This window comes from Pimephales promelas, chromosome 17 (genome assembly GCF_988280905.1).
Source record: "Pimephales promelas chromosome 17, fPimPro1.hap1.1, whole genome shotgun sequence".
Classification (NCBI taxonomy): domain Eukaryota; kingdom Metazoa; phylum Chordata; class Actinopteri; order Cypriniformes; family Leuciscidae; genus Pimephales; species Pimephales promelas.
This window is the reverse complement of record NC_142785.1, coordinates 18,019,438-18,037,005: the sequence shown is the minus strand read 5'-3', so window position 1 is coordinate 18,037,005 and position 17,568 is coordinate 18,019,438. Positions and strand designations below refer to the sequence as shown.

At 37.7% G+C, this 17,568-nt stretch overlaps 4 protein-coding genes across 4 annotated transcripts; 3 read left to right on the top strand and 1 right to left on the bottom strand.

Moving 5' to 3' along the window:
- The first annotated feature begins 24 nt into the window (after window positions 1-24).
- Window positions 25-1,783, top strand: snu13b (SNU13 homolog, small nuclear ribonucleoprotein b (U4/U6.U5)). The gene is made up of 3 exons (XM_039653249.2): window positions 25-230; window positions 507-627; window positions 1,365-1,783. Exons 1-3 carry the CDS (start codon window positions 228-230, stop codon window positions 1,625-1,627), a joined length of 387 nt encoding a protein of 128 aa, XP_039509183.1. The 5' UTR covers window positions 25-227; the 3' UTR covers window positions 1,628-1,783.
- A 749-nt stretch (window positions 1,784-2,532) lies between these two features.
- On the top strand, window positions 2,533-8,121 carry crym (crystallin, mu). The gene is made up of 8 exons (XM_039653247.2): window positions 2,533-2,754; window positions 2,838-2,988; window positions 3,390-3,452; window positions 3,536-3,637; window positions 3,725-3,908; window positions 6,578-6,699; window positions 6,830-6,914; window positions 7,710-8,121. Exons 1-8 carry the CDS (start codon window positions 2,588-2,590, stop codon window positions 7,772-7,774), a joined length of 939 nt encoding a protein of 312 aa, XP_039509181.1. The 5' UTR covers window positions 2,533-2,587; the 3' UTR covers window positions 7,775-8,121.
- A 1,005-nt stretch (window positions 8,122-9,126) lies between these two features.
- Window positions 9,127-13,591, bottom strand: rac1a (Rac family small GTPase 1a). Its single transcript, XM_039653248.2, has 6 exons — window positions 13,273-13,591; window positions 12,483-12,554; window positions 11,739-11,856; window positions 10,441-10,503; window positions 9,866-10,025; window positions 9,127-9,666 (listed from the first exon to the last, which is right to left on the bottom strand). Exons 1-6 carry the CDS (start codon window positions 13,305-13,307, stop codon window positions 9,536-9,538), a joined length of 579 nt encoding a protein of 192 aa, XP_039509182.1. The 5' UTR covers window positions 13,308-13,591; the 3' UTR covers window positions 9,127-9,535.
- A 481-nt stretch (window positions 13,592-14,072) lies between these two features.
- LOC148971507 (uncharacterized) lies at window positions 14,073-15,681 on the top strand. Its single transcript, XM_089122058.1, has one exon. The coding sequence runs from the start codon at window positions 14,219-14,221 to the stop codon at window positions 15,620-15,622; it is 1,404 nt and encodes a 467-aa protein (XP_088978184.1). The 5' UTR covers window positions 14,073-14,218; the 3' UTR covers window positions 15,623-15,681.
- Window positions 15,682-17,568: the final 1,887 nt, after the last annotated feature.

Below are 17,568 nucleotides of genomic sequence, written 5' to 3'. Positions count from 1 at the left end.
GTGAGCATGCGCAGTATGTTTTTCACTAACACGTGTTACGAGACGCAGGAAAGCGGGTAGCAGGGCAAATCTCTAAGCTGCGTTGGTCATTAAAACGATTTATTTAGTTTATTTGGTCAGCTTTAGCCTTTTTCTGTTCACGTAAATAGTACTCTCCTCCGTGAAGCTATTGCCGAGAGGACCTGTGTGTATCCAAGTTAGTCACCGGCGCAAACGCAACAAACACGATGGTGAGTATCACATGTGGGACTTTATAGTAACGTTATTTCTCTGATTCGTTCACTACATTCAACGTTTAGATGTTTTAATTATGCCTGCCAAAGGAATGTTCATAACCGTAAACATTTATTAAAAAGTTAAGGTTTATGTTTTTATCCATTTTAGCTGTATATCTGAATACAAACATTGTTGACCTGATTCTAAGTGTCCCCCGGTTAAATTTGTGTAACGTTAGTTGGGTGTTTTGCTGATAACTATTTGTTGTTTTGTGTTTATTCTTCACACAGACTGAAGCTGAAGTGAACCCTAAAGCCTATCCTCTGGCAGACGCCACGCTCTCCAAAACCATTTTGGACCTTGTGCAGCAGGCGTCGAACTACAAACAGCTGAGAAAAGGGGCCAATGAAGGTAAAGTACCTCCACGTGATGGATGTTTCTCCATTAAGACCAGTAACATCTATGATAAAAAAAATAGTGCATTTTAGGCTACTAGCAATGGGCGCTTTCGAAACACTTCGTGAAGTTTTTTTTTTTTTTTAATATATATATATATATATATATAAAAAACTAAATTCCGATGGTTCGCCGCTGGATGGCGTTGATCTGGTGATCCCATGGATGAGTATTTAATGGTTTTAACTGATCTCAGCTCAGTTATATAATATAGGTTCATCTAATAAATCGCAATACTTTTGCGTGTACAATACATACAAATAAGAATATGCTATGTGTAATTCATCTAGCCCTACACTTATTATTTCATATTCTTTAAATTTCATGTATTATTGTATTCCACTTTCATGAAAACATTTTTAATTGGTTTTGTAAAAGATGTAATTTATAAGTTTGTCATATTTGCATAGTTTGATACACATTTTTAAAGAATCTTAAGCGTTCACGCTCCTGCTTGACCGAAGTGTGTAATTTCATTTAATATATCCATTCAAAGTTATTATACATTTATTTTTCATTATATTAACTTATAGAGTTAATAGAACTTGATAGAATTTATTAGAATGGGAGACAAAAATAACTGATAACCTCAAATATTACACAAAATTAGTAACTTAATATAAGATCAGCTAAATTATCTACATATTGGGAATGTTACTTGTGCCTTTTCTGACTCTCGTTGTCTTCCACAGCCACTAAAACTCTTAACCGTGGGATTTCTGAGTTCATTGTGATGGCGGCTGATGCTGAACCTCTGGAGATCATTCTACACCTGCCGCTGCTGTGTGAGGATAAGAACGTGCCGTATGTCTTTGTGCGCTCTAAACAAGCTCTCGGACGTGCATGTGGAGTGTCAAGACCTGTCATTGCCACATCAGTCACCATCAAAGAGGGATCGCAGCTGAAACCTCAGATTCAGTCTGTGCAGATGTCTATTGAAAGACTCTTAGTTTGAGCTCATACCTTTTACGCCTTTGCTTTCAGGTTTTTTTAAACAGTGATCTCTTTTTTTACTTTGTTTTTGTTTGTTTTTCTTGCATGCTAAAATTAAGCAATGTTGAGTATGATCCTCAGTTTCTGACAGCCGAAATAAAGTTCGGTTAAAATTAAATTTGTTTGGTTGTTTGTGCAGTATGAACATTTATCAAACCCATCTAACATTTTTAAACGCTGGCTTTTTTTTTTTTTAAGTAAAATGGTCTTCTATTTTCTGGTGTTATCTAATGCTAACTGGAGAATGTTATTGCATTTTTTTTCCATGGTATATACAAGTACAATAAATACTGACAGATGCCAGATAAGATTGAAGATTATTTTGGTGGACATCTTAAACTGGTCTATTTTTTATTTTATTTTTAATGCGTAATTTTTCTTGATGACTTTCAAGTCACGCAAAATGAAAGTGAACAAAACTGAAGCATTTAATCTTCCATTAAGCCAATACATTTTCTTCAAGCTAAAACATCTTAGGTTAATTGTGATGGGGGTTTTTGATGGTTACTAATTGTGCATTGCAATTTGAGTTTGAGAAAAAAGACTAAAACGTAGTTTTGTTTGGCTGTACATTCAGCCATGTGACTTCCAAACAAGAAACAATATTTGTATTACATTTCATTAGTTTTTACATTTTTGTTACATAAATAACTGGACGAAGGTCTGAAAATGACACCAGTGAGCTGTTCACAAAGAAGTGTGACGCCACATGTTGTGTTTGGGGGTAAATATGCATATGTAACATAAACGTTTAAAGTCGCGTTTCAAATGTTTTATTTATTTGTTTTTCTTTGTGGTTATGTATGAAGACTTTTGTTTTAGATATAAGGTGAAAATGCGCGTGTTGGACTCAAACGAACCAACCACGTGACTTTGGAACCAAAGTCCAAAACAAACAAACCGAGAAGTTTTTGATACCAATATGGCAGAGTCTCCCGTCTTATTAAACAAACATGAGGTGGAACATTGCCTCAGTTACGACGATCTGATTCCCAGACTGGAGTCTATCATGGGAACGTTTTCTAAACGGGACAGTTCTGAAATTATCCAGCCTGTGAGATCTGTGGTCCCCATACAGCAACACAATGGGTATGAATGAATCCATGTTTCAAAATATTGCTATCGTTTACTGACATATTTCTATAGAAGTAAACTCTTGATGCATTCGTCAGGTTTTTAGGCGTGATGCCTTCATATCTGGCCGCTGAGGGTATTTTATGCACAAAGATGGTGACTTTCTACCAACGTGCACAGGGCTCCAGTTTACCATCAACTCAAGCCACACTGTTACTGTTCGATCCCGAGCATGGGCATGTCACAGCGGTGAGACATAAAGCTCATTCATTCCTTGGGAAAACAGATTGCCTTCATATCGTCGTGTGCACATGTCTGAGATTTACTAAATTGCCATCTTTGTCAATCACAAGTGTCTATTTAAAACCTTGAACTAAACTTGCAAACAAAAAAAAATTGTAGCATAGAGGTAAAACATGTTAACCATAGAAAATATTAATATCATTGGATGTCTGAATTTCATTTATCCTCCCACCCATCCATTAGTGATGATCAGTCATTTTACTATGGAGGATGGATGGCCACAATACCATCCTACAATAAATAACTGGATAAATCCAGAGCATATAAAGGAAAGTAAATGTTAGAACAGCATACAGTAGTTCTGCTCTAGAAATGCTTTAGTTCTGTAACTGTATCTCTAATGTCAGATAATGGATGGGGAGGCCATCACAGCCAAACGAACCGCAGCAGTGTCAGCCATTTCAGCTAAAGTAGGTTCATCTCAAACAGAACCTAAATTTGTTATGTTGTAACATATAAAGTCACTTATTCTGAATATGTTTTCTCTCTCCAGCTGTTCATGCCAGCTCTTTCAAAGGTGTTGTGTATCCTTGGTTCAGGGCAACAGGCTAGAAGCCATTATGATGTCTTTACTAAGGTCTTTAAGTTCAAAGAGGTAATTAGTCTGAACATGGGAAGTATGTCCATATATCCAGGTTATAAACAATTTTTTGTGTGTCATCCAGTGTTGTATTTATTTCAGGTCCGAGTGTGGAGTCGAAGGAGAGAAATGGCTCATCGGTTTGTTAATGATCTCCAAGGCCCTGTTAGAGTTTGTTCTTCGGTGAAGGAGGCTGTGATGGGAGCTGATGTAATAGTCACTGCCACAGGTGCTAGTGAACCGATACTCTTTGGCGAGTGGGTCAAATCAGGTGCCCACGTAGCAGGTCAGTTGGCCCACAGATTTCCAATAGATATTTTGTTAGGATATTGTTTATTGTTATGCAATACGCTACAAGTGCCTATGCTATACTGTGAATATAGTCACGACAAAAGTTAACTGTAAAGATGCCGTCATATTAGCTATATTTATGAGAAATTTAGCAGGCAAAATAACGTCCATTGTCAAAAGTGTAGCAATATTACAGAGCCATAACTACGTGGGCAATCCCAGTACATGTTCCAGCTTAAGGTCCTTACCTTAAGTTCATTCTCCTATGATTTTCTATGAAAAGCCCCAAAATATAGCTTTAAAAATAAATTGTGTAGTAATGTACTGTACATATCACAGCTCCCACAGAAATCCCTTTCAAACCAAGCAGTTTTCTTTTGGTGAAAGTGGCAAATTTGCTTGACCAACTTGAACACAAACCTAATCTGAGTACAATGTTCATTGTTCAGGGAAAAAGGAGCAAAAATAAAACTCCAGCCTTTCATGGATAACTGAAACAAAACATAAACTAAAAATGCAGCAACAACATAAAGTCCGAGCCTGGTCCTCTCTCCTCCTTCACGTCACTCCTGCACGTTCCTCCTTCCCGAGTTTCGACGACGGGAACGACGACTGCCGTAAAAACAAAAATAAAGCAACAATATAAAGTCTAGACGTGTCACCTGATCCTCTTTCATCTTTCACTGTCATTACTCATCCTTTTATCCTTCCGGAGCTCCTTCGTGGGACTCGAGACGGGTGTGGCGTGTGTGGCGCTCCATTCTCATGGCTCTCTTCCCCGCCCTGCTTCTCGTCACAATCTGCGTGTGGAACATTTTCACCTTCACGTAAAACCACAAACTGATTTGACTGTCGCATAAAGAAATTCAATGACTTCAAGGAACACTAATTAATTATTAGTTTGCATTCCAAACAGGAAAAATCCACCTCCAAAGGGCACTTCAAACAGTCATGGCCGACATATTGAAGGGTTTTTCTAAACTGGCTACTTCAAAGGGCCCTTCAGAATGAAGGATTTTGAAGGGTACAGCCAATGGACACTTTGCTTCCATTTGTGCAGGCAAGCTGCATCTAAATACTGTTTAAGTAATATAGTCACAAGAAGTAAAGTAAACAATGTGCATAGTAACATGATTTTAGTTTTTAGAAAATAACTTTTGTTATCTTGTCTGTGTAAAGTCGTATTCAATTTTACAACTTTGTTCCCTTGACAGTATAATGCTGTAAACTGTAAATTGATGAGCAACTTTACATACAAATTTTAATAGAATAGTTAATGTAAGTGCTTTTATAAAAATAAGCTTTACATTTCTGCTTAAATCCTCAAAAATCTATTCACCTCTATTGTAAATGCCTCACTGGAACCTCGATTTTGCTTCTTTCAAAAAAAGAAAAAGAAAAAAAAAAGGATGAGTTGAAATTATTGTGGTAATCAAGTCAAATGAAATGAAAGACTCTCTGGTGACATATGTAGAACTTCTCCGAACATTTAGGGCACATGCAGTGCGATTTATCCTCTTTACTTTTTGCACAACTCTTTTGACTTAGCCATATTTCTAACAGGCAGTCAAACGTGACACTCAACAAACCCAGCCAGGTCAGATATTTCATGTGTTCTAGCCCAAGTACACTTGGTGCAACTAATGAAGCCCTTGGTTAGTTGCATCAGATGTACTTGAGACAACCTGTTTTGCAGATTTGTGCTGTTGTGAGGGATTCTATTTAGGCGTTTGACAAATTTTGAGTCAAGTGACATTTTCAGTTGAATTTGGGGAAACCAATTAAACATTTGTTGTGTTTTTGCAGGATTAACAATTATATGCTTTTGAAACCTGAAATGTCTCCAAACACTCAGTCAATCAGTGTGTCTGAATCAGGTCCGAACATAACAAAAGGAGAAATGAAACTAGACAAATATCTAAATTTATAAACTCATGACATCTCAAGAAATCAGAGTTTGCGTTAACAGAAGGGTTTGCTGAATCATGCATATAATCATATTATAGGAAAATGATGTAATGTATCATGTCACCTTTGCCATGCCAGGAACGAGACGTTGTTCAACTCAGTGTGAGACGCTTAGGCGGGATTCAATTTTATTTCACATTTTATGTGATCAGAATAGCTACTCTTAGGCATCAACCAAGTAGAATTTTGCAAGTGTCGACTGGAGACGTCAGGTGTGTAGCAGAAAATCTACCAAAAGCTATTTCAATTACGTTTGTTTTGTTCATTGCCAACAGCTGAAAGTCATACATTTTGCCAATAACCCTGATGTGCAATGGGGGTTGAATAATTTTGATTAGATCTGTGAACCCCACCCCTGCAAGCTTGGATTTACCTGCCACCATTGTTGAGTGCAACGCCAACATTCTCAAAATCCAACCAATAACCGATGCATAGAATCAAGTCAGGCCTTTTTTTTCCAATCCATTAAATAGTCACAATATGGAAAACAATAACAATCGCTACTTGGGTTTCATGGTGACTTTAACATGTATTGAAGGCCAAAATGAAATGTAGATGACCAGATTAATTTCGCTGCCTTAATAGTGGCCTCTCTGGGTGCTGTGCAGTAATAGAATAAGAAAGTAAACTGTTGTTTTCCATCATAGTTGTTTACTACATCGTTTTTTAATATATTGCGGTGATGTTTTGTAACAGCGGTTGGCGCTTGTCGTCCAGACTGGAGGGAATTGGATGACGTCTTGATGAGAGAGGCTGTGGTGTATGTGGACAGCAGAGAGGGGGCTACAGCAGAGTCAGGAGACATAGTTCTGTCTGGAGTATGCATCACTCCCTCTAATGCTGTCGGATCAATAAAATGCAACTTATTCCACCAACATTTATTTGAGTTACCTTACAATACATGTCCAAAGTCCTAAACATTTAAATTCTCATTATTTTTTTCCCCAGGCTCAAGTTTTCGCAGAGCTCGGAGAAGTTATAAATGGATCCTTTCCTGCTCAGCGTGAGAAGACTACGGTATTCAAGTCACTGGGTAACTTGTTTTTCCACAGCTGTGATCCAAAAATCAAGATCAAAATGTACTAAAGAGAAAAGCATTCTCGTCACTGATAGGATAGGAATTCATAGTAGCTGAACATGCCTTAAAAAGCTTGATGTTTGCATTTCAATCCTCTCAAGAGACGATAAAGACTTTTTTCCTATTTATAATTTTTATTATGTAAGCTCAAGCAATGCCTGCTGATCTTTAACCAGAAATTTGGGTTGAGTTGCATTTCTTGGTAAGCACAATTTAGTCCAGGGGCCTCAATTATAAAACACACGAGATCAGATTTGATTCTAAATTCAATGAATTTCATTCTACTTCGAAATTAAGAAATTTGATGTGAAAATGTGTACGTTGTGCATTCAAACCTTTTGCGCACATATATATATATACCAGTGATTAAAATAAAATACATTTTAAATAGTAATTCGATTAAAAAAATTGAATTAATAAATGATAATAAGACAATCACAATATGCATTATTATTATTAGTAGTTGTAAATTAGAAACTGCATTGTAAATAGTACACATACACACATTTAACATTGATAAACTTATGTGCTTGAACTTAAGTTGATTTAGAAAGGGAGATGCGTTTAGGAACATTTTTGTACATACGGTCGTTCTATGAATCGTTTGGAAATTGTTGTACGTTCACAATTAAGATCATTCTATGCACATCTACAAAAATAAGGCTCCTGGAAGGATAAATTTGTCTTGTGTCAGTGGAAACTGGAGAAAGCTATTTGTGTTGACTGGATATTTTGCATTTTTAAATGCAGGCATGGGGATACAAGATGCTGTCTCAGCCAAACTTGTGCTGGAGAAGTGGAACAGCGAACATTGAAGAAGCAGCCAGCAGTTTCCTCCGCTGATTGCACAACAGGAGAACTGGCCCCAACTGAACCTGCAGGCTTTTTTCTCCATTCTGTCACCTGATGGAGTTCAGGTTCCTCGCCACTGTCACCTCTGGCTTTCTTAGTTGGGGACACTTTACTGTACATTGAGAACTGAATTGGACGATGACATCATTTTTGGCTGAGCTGCTTTATAGACAAATTGAACTAATTTAATAATTAATGATAACTGAATTAACACTCAAATGACCTAAGCTGAAATGCATACTTTTCCTGTTGTCACTTTATAGTTGCTTTGAAACAATCTCCTATATAAATAAAGGGGACTTGACTGGAATAGTCTCATCTGCCATGGTGGTGGCAGTGTCTTTCCCACAATGAACAATCATGCAAACAAAACCGCTCTCCCTCTTTACATAAAAATGACTTGTGCTGCATCAGATATCACATACTCTATTGTATGTACTACATTAGATTTAAAAACCATTTTTTAAATACAATGAGGTATAGCCAACACTGTGACAAATGAATTCCTGGGCCTAGTTACGTAGATAAACTAATGATTTCAGCAGACATGAAAAACAAAAGACAAAGACAAACGTTTTTAGATTGGGTTTCTATTTCAGACATAAAGGTTAATACATTGTAGTTTTAGTGGAGACAGTAAAGCAAGAATAAGCATTTCAAACTGCCATTGTTACAGAATTTTCTAATTGAAACATTCCATGTGCCAAATTACAACCGTTTTCTTTTTAACCAAGACCAACTGTAAGTTTAATACTTGATGTCCGTAAGTCTTACAACAAATAAGTTGAATTACTGTTCTCAAATATCCACTGCATTTATCAGTAGCAATGTTCATGGAAGGATATCAATCTTTAGAGGATATATAAACCCCATGACAGTGTCTACAATATAGATATTTCTGACATGCTAAGCTTACCAACAAAATCCTGGTCTGAAGCTAGGCACTGGTAGATCTGTAGTCTAAATACAATACTTGGACTGTAAAATGGATAAAACACTGCCAGACTGACTAAAATACAGAGAGAGAATAAACAAGATCTGCCCTTCGGAATATTCAGATACAGTAGTGAAAATAGGCTATATGCTGACAAAACAAAGCTATTATATGCATTTTAACTAGGTTTGTTTCTTATACAGTTAAACAAAATAAACTCTCCAACATGGGAACCATAACACATCGAACCAATAAAGTGTTTTCTTCAGCTGTCCTCTAGTAAAGTAGTTCCTTCAATGTTACTGCAATCTCTGACTCTTACAAGTACACAATTAAAACCCCCTCCCTTTAGAAATAAAAAAAGAAAAGAAAAAGAGATCGTTAGTGTGAGCAAATTGAAATCAACGACTTGGTTTAACTTTTGGCAATAATTCATTTTCTACAAAAATGCAGATTGTAAACAATATAAATGGGCTCACAAAGATGAAGGAACAGAAAGGAGTATTTAGTTTCTTAACATCAAAATGAGGGGAAAATAAAGAAAATCATTAGAAGGCAGCAGGAATTTCTTAATGTATGATGGGAAACAACTATGAATGCTGGTCCCATCCTTCAGAAGCACATACTCAGGTGTCTTAACAGCTAGTTAGTGGTGTAATTCTAATTACAATGCAAGAGAGAGAAATATCTGTATGTTTCTTCCCCAACACACATTTCCCATCATCCCTGCCTCCATTGTTCTCCTCTCAGGTGAGCTCAGATTGCAGTTGGTGCTGTCTGTGCAGTCAGTTCACAAGATAAGACACCTCCTCTTTCTTTTCTTCACAGGAGGCGGGCACAGGACCGCACGGATGGCTTCATCGAACACCGTCTTAAGGCCGCGCTGTGTTAAGGCTGAGCACTCCAGGTACTTCACAGCTCCTGCGGCCGAAACAAAAGAAAACTTAAAGTGGATCCAGACAGCTACGGCTTGGCGAAGTATACTCAACCTCGGATGAGCACTTCACAATTTAAAATGGAGATTTTGAATTGAAGATGAAATAAAATCGATGCAGCAATATCGTCAACCCAGCCCTAACATACACACGTGTAAAGAGCAGTGTATTATTGAAGTGCTGACCTATTTCTTTGGCCATAGCGAGGCCTTGAGGGTAGGTGATGGGAGTGAGCTTCTTCTCTTTCAACTTTTCAATGGTGTCCTTGTCGTCTCTCAGATCAAGCTTAGTCCCAACGAGAATTATGGGAGTGTTGGGGCAATGATGTCTGACCTCTGGATACCACTGTTGAGGGGAAAAAAAAAGCCACACGTTGAGCTTCCATTGAACACAAAATCATTCAATTGGTAGAGGAAATGTGCACAATATACATGCGCTAAATTCCAGAAATATTAACAGTATGCTAGTGTGCAATTTTCAAACCTAACCTATGTTTTACCCGTGGATAAACACCACAGACTCATTACCAGCAACAGCAAATGTCATTTGTCACATTTTACAGATATAATAGTTTAAAAGAACCTTCTGTCTGCTTCATTACAGCATCAACATGCTATTTTGAGGCTTTAAAATCACATTTGCTCAATCTGTCAAGCCAGACGACTATTTTTAGAGCTTCTTCCTCTTTTCCATTCATTGTGATCATTGCGAAAGTCGTCTACATTGACTAAAAGAACAAAATATGCAAGGGCCTGCTTACCTTCGCACGGACGTTCTCAAACGAAGCTGGACTCACAAGAGAGAAACAGATCAAGAACACATCCTAGAAGATATGAAAAACACAAATCAGACAAAACCCTCCTTTTATTCCGTCTAATGTTCAACTATTTTCTTTTAGAATTATACAACTATCTGTAAAACACAGTATTGACTAGACTGTTGCATTAATGAACTGTAAATTGACTTCACTTGTTGCCCAAGTGAAACAGAGTAACAAAAAAAAACACAGTGAGGTTTGTGCCTAGATGACAACAGCAAAGAATTGAGCCATTCATTCTCACAGCCTTAGTAAAAGAGACAACGACCACACAAAGCAGCCATTAATGCTCTGAGCAACATCACTTTAGCCTGCCAGGAATCAAGACCTGGGCTATTTTTAAACATTTCACCATCCTAAGTCTTAGTGTTTATCACACTTCCTAAGCAGTATGTCATCAAACTATTTGAGATTCTTCCTGCTCTCAAAACATAAAGGGATAGTTCACCCAAAAATTAACAATCTGTCATTAATTTCTCACCTTCATGTTGTCCAAACCTGTAAGACTTTCATTCATCTTTAGAACACAAGTGTAGATCTTTATAATGAATTCTGAAAGCTTTCTGTCCCTCCGCAACTACTTGGCTACGCTACGCACTTTGATGCTTCAAAAGTTCATAAAGTGACCATTAAACTAATCCATATAAAGTGATCGTGTCTCTTCAGAAAATTCAGACTAAACCGCTCAATTCATATGATGAACAGGTTGAATTTATGCTCTTATTGACATATAATCATTAAACTCACACATCAGTTGTGGTAGACGGAAGCTCAAGTGTGAACCGATTAGATTTATTCTCGTGCTACGCAGCCGTTCAAGCTTCAGAGAGAACCAGTGAGGTTTGTTTTCGCGTACCAAGCTGGTTCGGGTGAGCTTCTGTTTGTTTGCTGTCAATGTTTAAATGTGAATAAAAGCCTCAATTCAGTCTGTTCATCATATAAAGTGATCAAGTCTCTTCAGAACATTTGGACTAAACCGCTCAAATGAACGAAAGTCTCAGGTTTGGAACGACATGAGGGTGAGTAACTAATTACAGAAATGTCATTTTTGGGTGAACTATCCTGTTAAGGCAAAGAGTCACAATTCTCAAATGTTATCCAAATGGCTTTTTGCTGTAACAGCAAAAAGCCATTTGGATAACATTTTGGAAATAATGGGTCCACTGATAAGACTCAAATAAACATCTAATTTTTTATATATTGCAATACACCAGTTTCAGCTCTATTATTAATGACAGTACCGTCTGAGGGTAGGAAAGCGGTCGAAGTCTGTCGTAATCCTCCTGCCCTGCTGTATCCCACAGTCCCAAGTTCACCGGCTTTCCATCGACCATCACATTGGCAGAGTAATTATCAAAACTGAATGAAAGTTAATAGCATATATTTCAGAGACACTGCAAGTGCAAACATTAAAATTAATGTGAAATGCAGCTTCATATCTGACATATTTATGAATAAACAGATTATTTCATGGGTAAACATTTTTTTTATCCATTGGGAAGAGACTACCAGGTAGATGAAGGGGAGGTGTTTAAAAAAAAGTTATGGTGGAGCTAGTTTTTTTTTTTTTTTACTTAGAATAACACACAGTTGAAACTCTCACAATAAGACCAGGACTGTAGATTTACAAAGTAGATGTTGGAATCAAGAACAGAAACAATACTAATGTAGGATTGTAATATAACTAATTATTAAATATTATAATTAGTAAATGTTATAATATAAATTGACAACATATTGAAAATCATTATTTTATATTTAATACTCATATTAATAAAGTTTTCTGTTTTACTTTAAAGGGACAGTTCACTCCTAAATAAAAAAAAACTTCCAACCCTGTATGATTCTCAATCTGCAGTACACAAAGGGAAAATATTTTGAAGAACACTTGTTTGAAAGAAATGGTGGCGAGTAAATAATGACAATTTTCATTTTGGTTGAACTGTCCCTTTAAGAAACTCAGGTTAAGAATGAGGTCGCCTTACACAGTGGGAATGTACTCCCCAGGAAAAGCATTGGTGGTGTAGCTGATCAGAAGGCATGTTTTTCCCACAGCCCTGAGGGAAGAAATAAAACATCTCAAAAATCACCAATTACACATCTGATTGTGTGATATAAATTGATACCATCTTCTATATTTGCTTTTCAGCAAAACAATGATTCATATCCATATTAAAATATACTAGGGCAAAACATTATTTTAAACATGACACTGCATATGAATAATAGAAGTGGGTTTGGTTGACTTCATTAATCACTGCAGCACTCCCACACATTCAGACAGACAGCATTTGCTCAAGTATACTGTATGACGTAACATTTAAAGGAAAACTCTTAGGGAAGGGCTAAGGTTAGTTTAGCAACACCGTGCGAAAAACACTAATAAAACAGTTTGACTCAGTCCACAAGTACACGGACATTTAAAAGCTTAAGTCCAGAATCATTCACAAGTACTTTTCGCTGCTACATAGTGGAAAACAGATTTAATGAGCTATAACGTTATATATAAATGGGAACTTGTATTCGTCTTTGTAAGCTACCTCTCATATGTAAGTTAACTAACTTGTATAACTTAACGTTATACACATAGCAGTTACATAGACGTGATTTTAAAATTTCTGTGAGCTAACGTTTCAACACGCACGAAAAGTTCCCAAATCAAAGGCCCTCAAGTTACCTAAACTCAAAACACAAGAGAACAAACCAAGAAACGGCTGATACCTGTAAAACATTATTCCAAGACAAATATAATACTGAAAAAATGGGAAAACTCACCCGTCCCCGACGACCACACACTTTATGGCCTGCATCTGTGTTCACTTAGCACGCTATCCCGCTAGCTTTATCTGTGAATGAATTAATAAACGCTGACCTGACCGGGATGACCCGTCCTCAAAATTCAACACGCACAAAACAACAGATGAGTCGATAAAAGTTGAGCGATAATGTGAATTTTCGCTAAAACTCGACGGAGTAAAGTTAGCTAGCCGACCGCATTCCAGCGCATTTACTTCTGTTGTTGCTGCTCCAGTTAAACAAACAGCCACCACCCTAAAATCTCAGTCAGATCCCGGTCTACACACACATATCCCGACCCGTCCCAAACAATAAACACACTCTCTGCTGCCTCTTGGTGGACTGGAGCGGATCTACGTCTCACACTGTAACCGGAAACAATACAGTTTTCGATTATGAATATTATCAAAACTTTCATGCCTTGCATGATCGGAAGTAACTGTAGTTAATTTAATGCCTGATTCAATTCCAGTTAAGGCTGTATAGATATCTAAGTTATAGGCTATAAAACAATAGTAACATAACATGTAAAAAATGTAGCCTATGTAACATTCTCCCTTTTAATACTTTGGTCAGTTCAAGAATAAACGCAATTTTAGATTATTTATTTGAAATAATTTAAAGAGCAGTTTCAAGTTGTATTGGTCAACTGGTCGAGGTTGATATGGGATTTAGAAAATAATTAGTAGCCTAATAAGTAATTATAAGTAATGTGTGTGTTTGAGCTGTCGGACTCTGAGCAGCTCCAGAAGCGGAGTTCGAATGGTGACATCATAGAGAGATTTCGTCTTGGCAACTGTAAACACAAACTTTGACTTTTTCTGCTGTTGGTGTGATATTACTGCATAGATCGAACGACTTTTGAGACTTTCTGGCGAAATTGACGACGAATATTGAATTCAGCTGCAGCAATTCGGTGCCCACAATGGTGTTCAGTAAACTGTTTGGGTGTTTTGCTCCCTTCTTGCACAGAAGAAAGACACCACCGAGAGAACAGCAGTATGAAGAGCAAGGAGTTGCGGCTGGACATAGAGAAGATGGAGAAAAGAAAAGGAAGAAGAGAGAACGGAAGATCAAAAGACCAACACTTCTTAAGGAGGTCAAACCTCTGCGTTCACCGATCACATCTTCCTTCTTAAAGCCACTAGAGGGAGAACTCCCAATGCTGCCGAGTGTCTCCGGACACCTCGCGCTACCTCGCTTCAAACCTCTGCCGGCAGTGACTAAACCATCCGTTTATCCTGAGAAACCAGTTCCAGCACCTGAGGATGAGTTAACCCTGCCATATTCTCCACTTCCTCCGCAAGTGGATTCTCCTAAACCATCGGTGGCTCCTTCATGTCCAGATGAGGTTGTTTTCTTCCGACACTCTTCCTCCAAGATGCATCCATTTGCTGTTCCTCCACGTCATACTCCAGCACCTGAGGACGAGTTATCCCTGCCATTTTCTCCGCTTCCTCTGCAAGGGGATCTTCCTAAACTGTCTGCGGGTCCTTCATGTCCAGATGAGGTTGTTTCCTTACAACTCTATTCCTCCCAGATGCATCCATTTGCTGTTCCTTCACGCCCCACTCCAGTACCTGATGCACTGTTCTCCATCCGACACTCTTCAACCCAAGTGCGTCCTGCAAAACCACAGATGGTTCCATTGGCGGTTCCTCCACGTCCCACTCCAGCACCTGATGAACTGTTCTCCATTCGGTGCCCTTCATCCCAAGTGCGTCGTCCCAAAGGACTTCCTCTGAGCCCCTCTCATGCACCTGATGATGTCGTTGCTCTGAGACGTCCTCCCAGCCGGAAGCCTCCGCTGTTCCGTTCTTCCCCGTTTGAGACACCTCCACAACTGTTTATGCTGGTTGACATCGAGGATGAGGAGAACGTGTACGTGGAGGACACAGGGAAGAGCATCCTGGCCAGTGACTTACAGTCTGAATGCTCCCTAACACCAACGGAGGCTGAAATCAAACCGAGGAAGATGATTGCTTGGTTGGAGAAGGACAGTGAGGTGCAGGAGGAAGCGTGGGCGAGTGAAGTGGAGGAGATCAAGCGATTTAAGGAAGAGGACCACCACAATGAAATGGGAGACTCCAAGGCCATACAAGGCTATTCGGATGAGGCGTCTCGGATCGATGAGCACATGAGGAGGCTCTTCTGTGTAGCCTCTCCTGACGGTCCCAAGAATGAGACCCAGCACAAGGTGAACGTCCAGAAGTGCAAAAGAAAAGTGCCACTTTTACTGTTCAACTGGTTAGAGGAGAAGGCCAAGAAACGGGAGGAGAAGAAAAGAATCAAAGAAGCGAAGCAAAGAGATTTAAGAATTGCTGCTTGAACGGTCGTCATCCCTCCTCACCTTTAACCTGTGTAAATAAACCTGTGTAAATAAACAATATTGCTAACTAAAAGTTGACTCTTCCTGACTATGAAAACATAAAACACGTGTAATATGAAGTGAATCAATTTGAACTAATTCGAATAAGCTAAAGGTTTACCTAGAACAGCAGCAGAGAGTGAATCATTCAATGCAGTTCATAACAGTGAAGTTCACAGATGTGGTCCTTCCAATCCATCACCTCTATGTTTATCTTGTCATGTTTCTTGTTGTTGGCAACAATTGCATCAGGCCTGCCTCAAATTAGGACTTCTTTTTTTTAATTATTAGATTTTAGTTTTAGACTTTAACTCTGTAAATCTTGGCATAAGAAATAATTGTTATTAATGATTTATTGAACCTTCAGACAAAACGGTGTAATTTTTTTTAAAGTGTCAGAAGTGTTTCATAATTTGATACATCAGGCTTTTATGGCTCAAATAATATATGATCTAGAAGAACATTGGTGTTCACACTCCAGGAGAGAAACCGGTTTTATTCCGAGCCCCAAACTTTTGAAAAAAAGATATGGTGCTTTTCATGGCCAAAAAGTAAGATGAAATTCTTGAAATAGCCTGTAATGTAAATCAATGATATATTATCAAATGTTTTTAATAACAGTATAGCAGACTACTTACATAACATGCAAATAAGTATCAGTTGTCACTATATTCCAAATAATGTCTCAGTAAGATCATATTATAATACTTCAAAAGGTCAACATTTAATGCAATGTTATACAATGCTAAAATGTAATTAACAACAACAAAAGTTTATTGGTAAGTAAACCATAGTTGCTTCAATCCAGTTAATCTCCATCTTGAAATAATATACAATGTTTTCTTATATTTACTTTATATAAAAAAAAGATTTCACTGCAAAAAGCCACAACCTAAAGATGGACATCTTTACAATTCTACCAAAAGGCCTTTTATTTGCTTTCAAAAACAAACAAACAACAGAAGGCATTTAGTAGACCGTAAACAACAGGAGTTAAAGGATGATTTTAATGTTTCATTTTTGACGTGGAACAACATATTAGAAAGTCTCAGTTTAGTGCTTAACTCTTAGTGCAAGTCTACTGTTTATTAAACTAAAGACTGTTTAAAAATAATACATATGCTACACATAATTAAATCATAACTATTTATTTATTTTGTTGGCAGTGAAGTTTGCCACAAAGCAGAAAGACTTTATTTATCAGCACTAAGTAGGCTATTCTCTATTCTCTCCTGTCAAAAATGACTTTACCTTATACACAATAAATGCACCCAAATCCTTTTTTTAAAATAATAAAAAATAGAATTTTATTTGAAAAGCCAACCTATAAAGATCACATGGCAGTTACAAAATCCTTTGCATAAGATCATAAATATATCCAAACTCGCCAACTTAAACAGGAGTAAAGTTAGCTAGCCGACCGCATTCCACCGCATTTACTTCTGTTGTTGCTGCTCCAGTTAAACAAACAGCCACCACCCTAAAATCTCAGTCAGATCCCGGTCTACACACACATATCCCGACCCGTCCCAAACAATAAACACACTCTCTGCTGCTGCAGTTTCTACCGCAGTTTGTTTGTGATATGTATCTTTATAAAGTGTATATTGTACAATTTACAGTAAAATGCAAATGTAATATGCTACAGTAATATGGAGCATTACAGTAAGTACAGTATTAGAGTAGAGTGCACATTGTTGAAATACATGCTGTTTAAGAAATGCTTGAATGATTGAGGAAATTGTTGTTCTCCCAACATTCGGACCCGCCTCAGCCATTGTGAGGTCATGAATGAGCACATGGTCCACAGTGGTCCTTACTTCATCAGAAACATGTACTGTCTTATCCACCTCTTCCTCTGTTTTGCCTCCCATACCTTTTCATATCCTCACTCCTCTTCTTCTTCT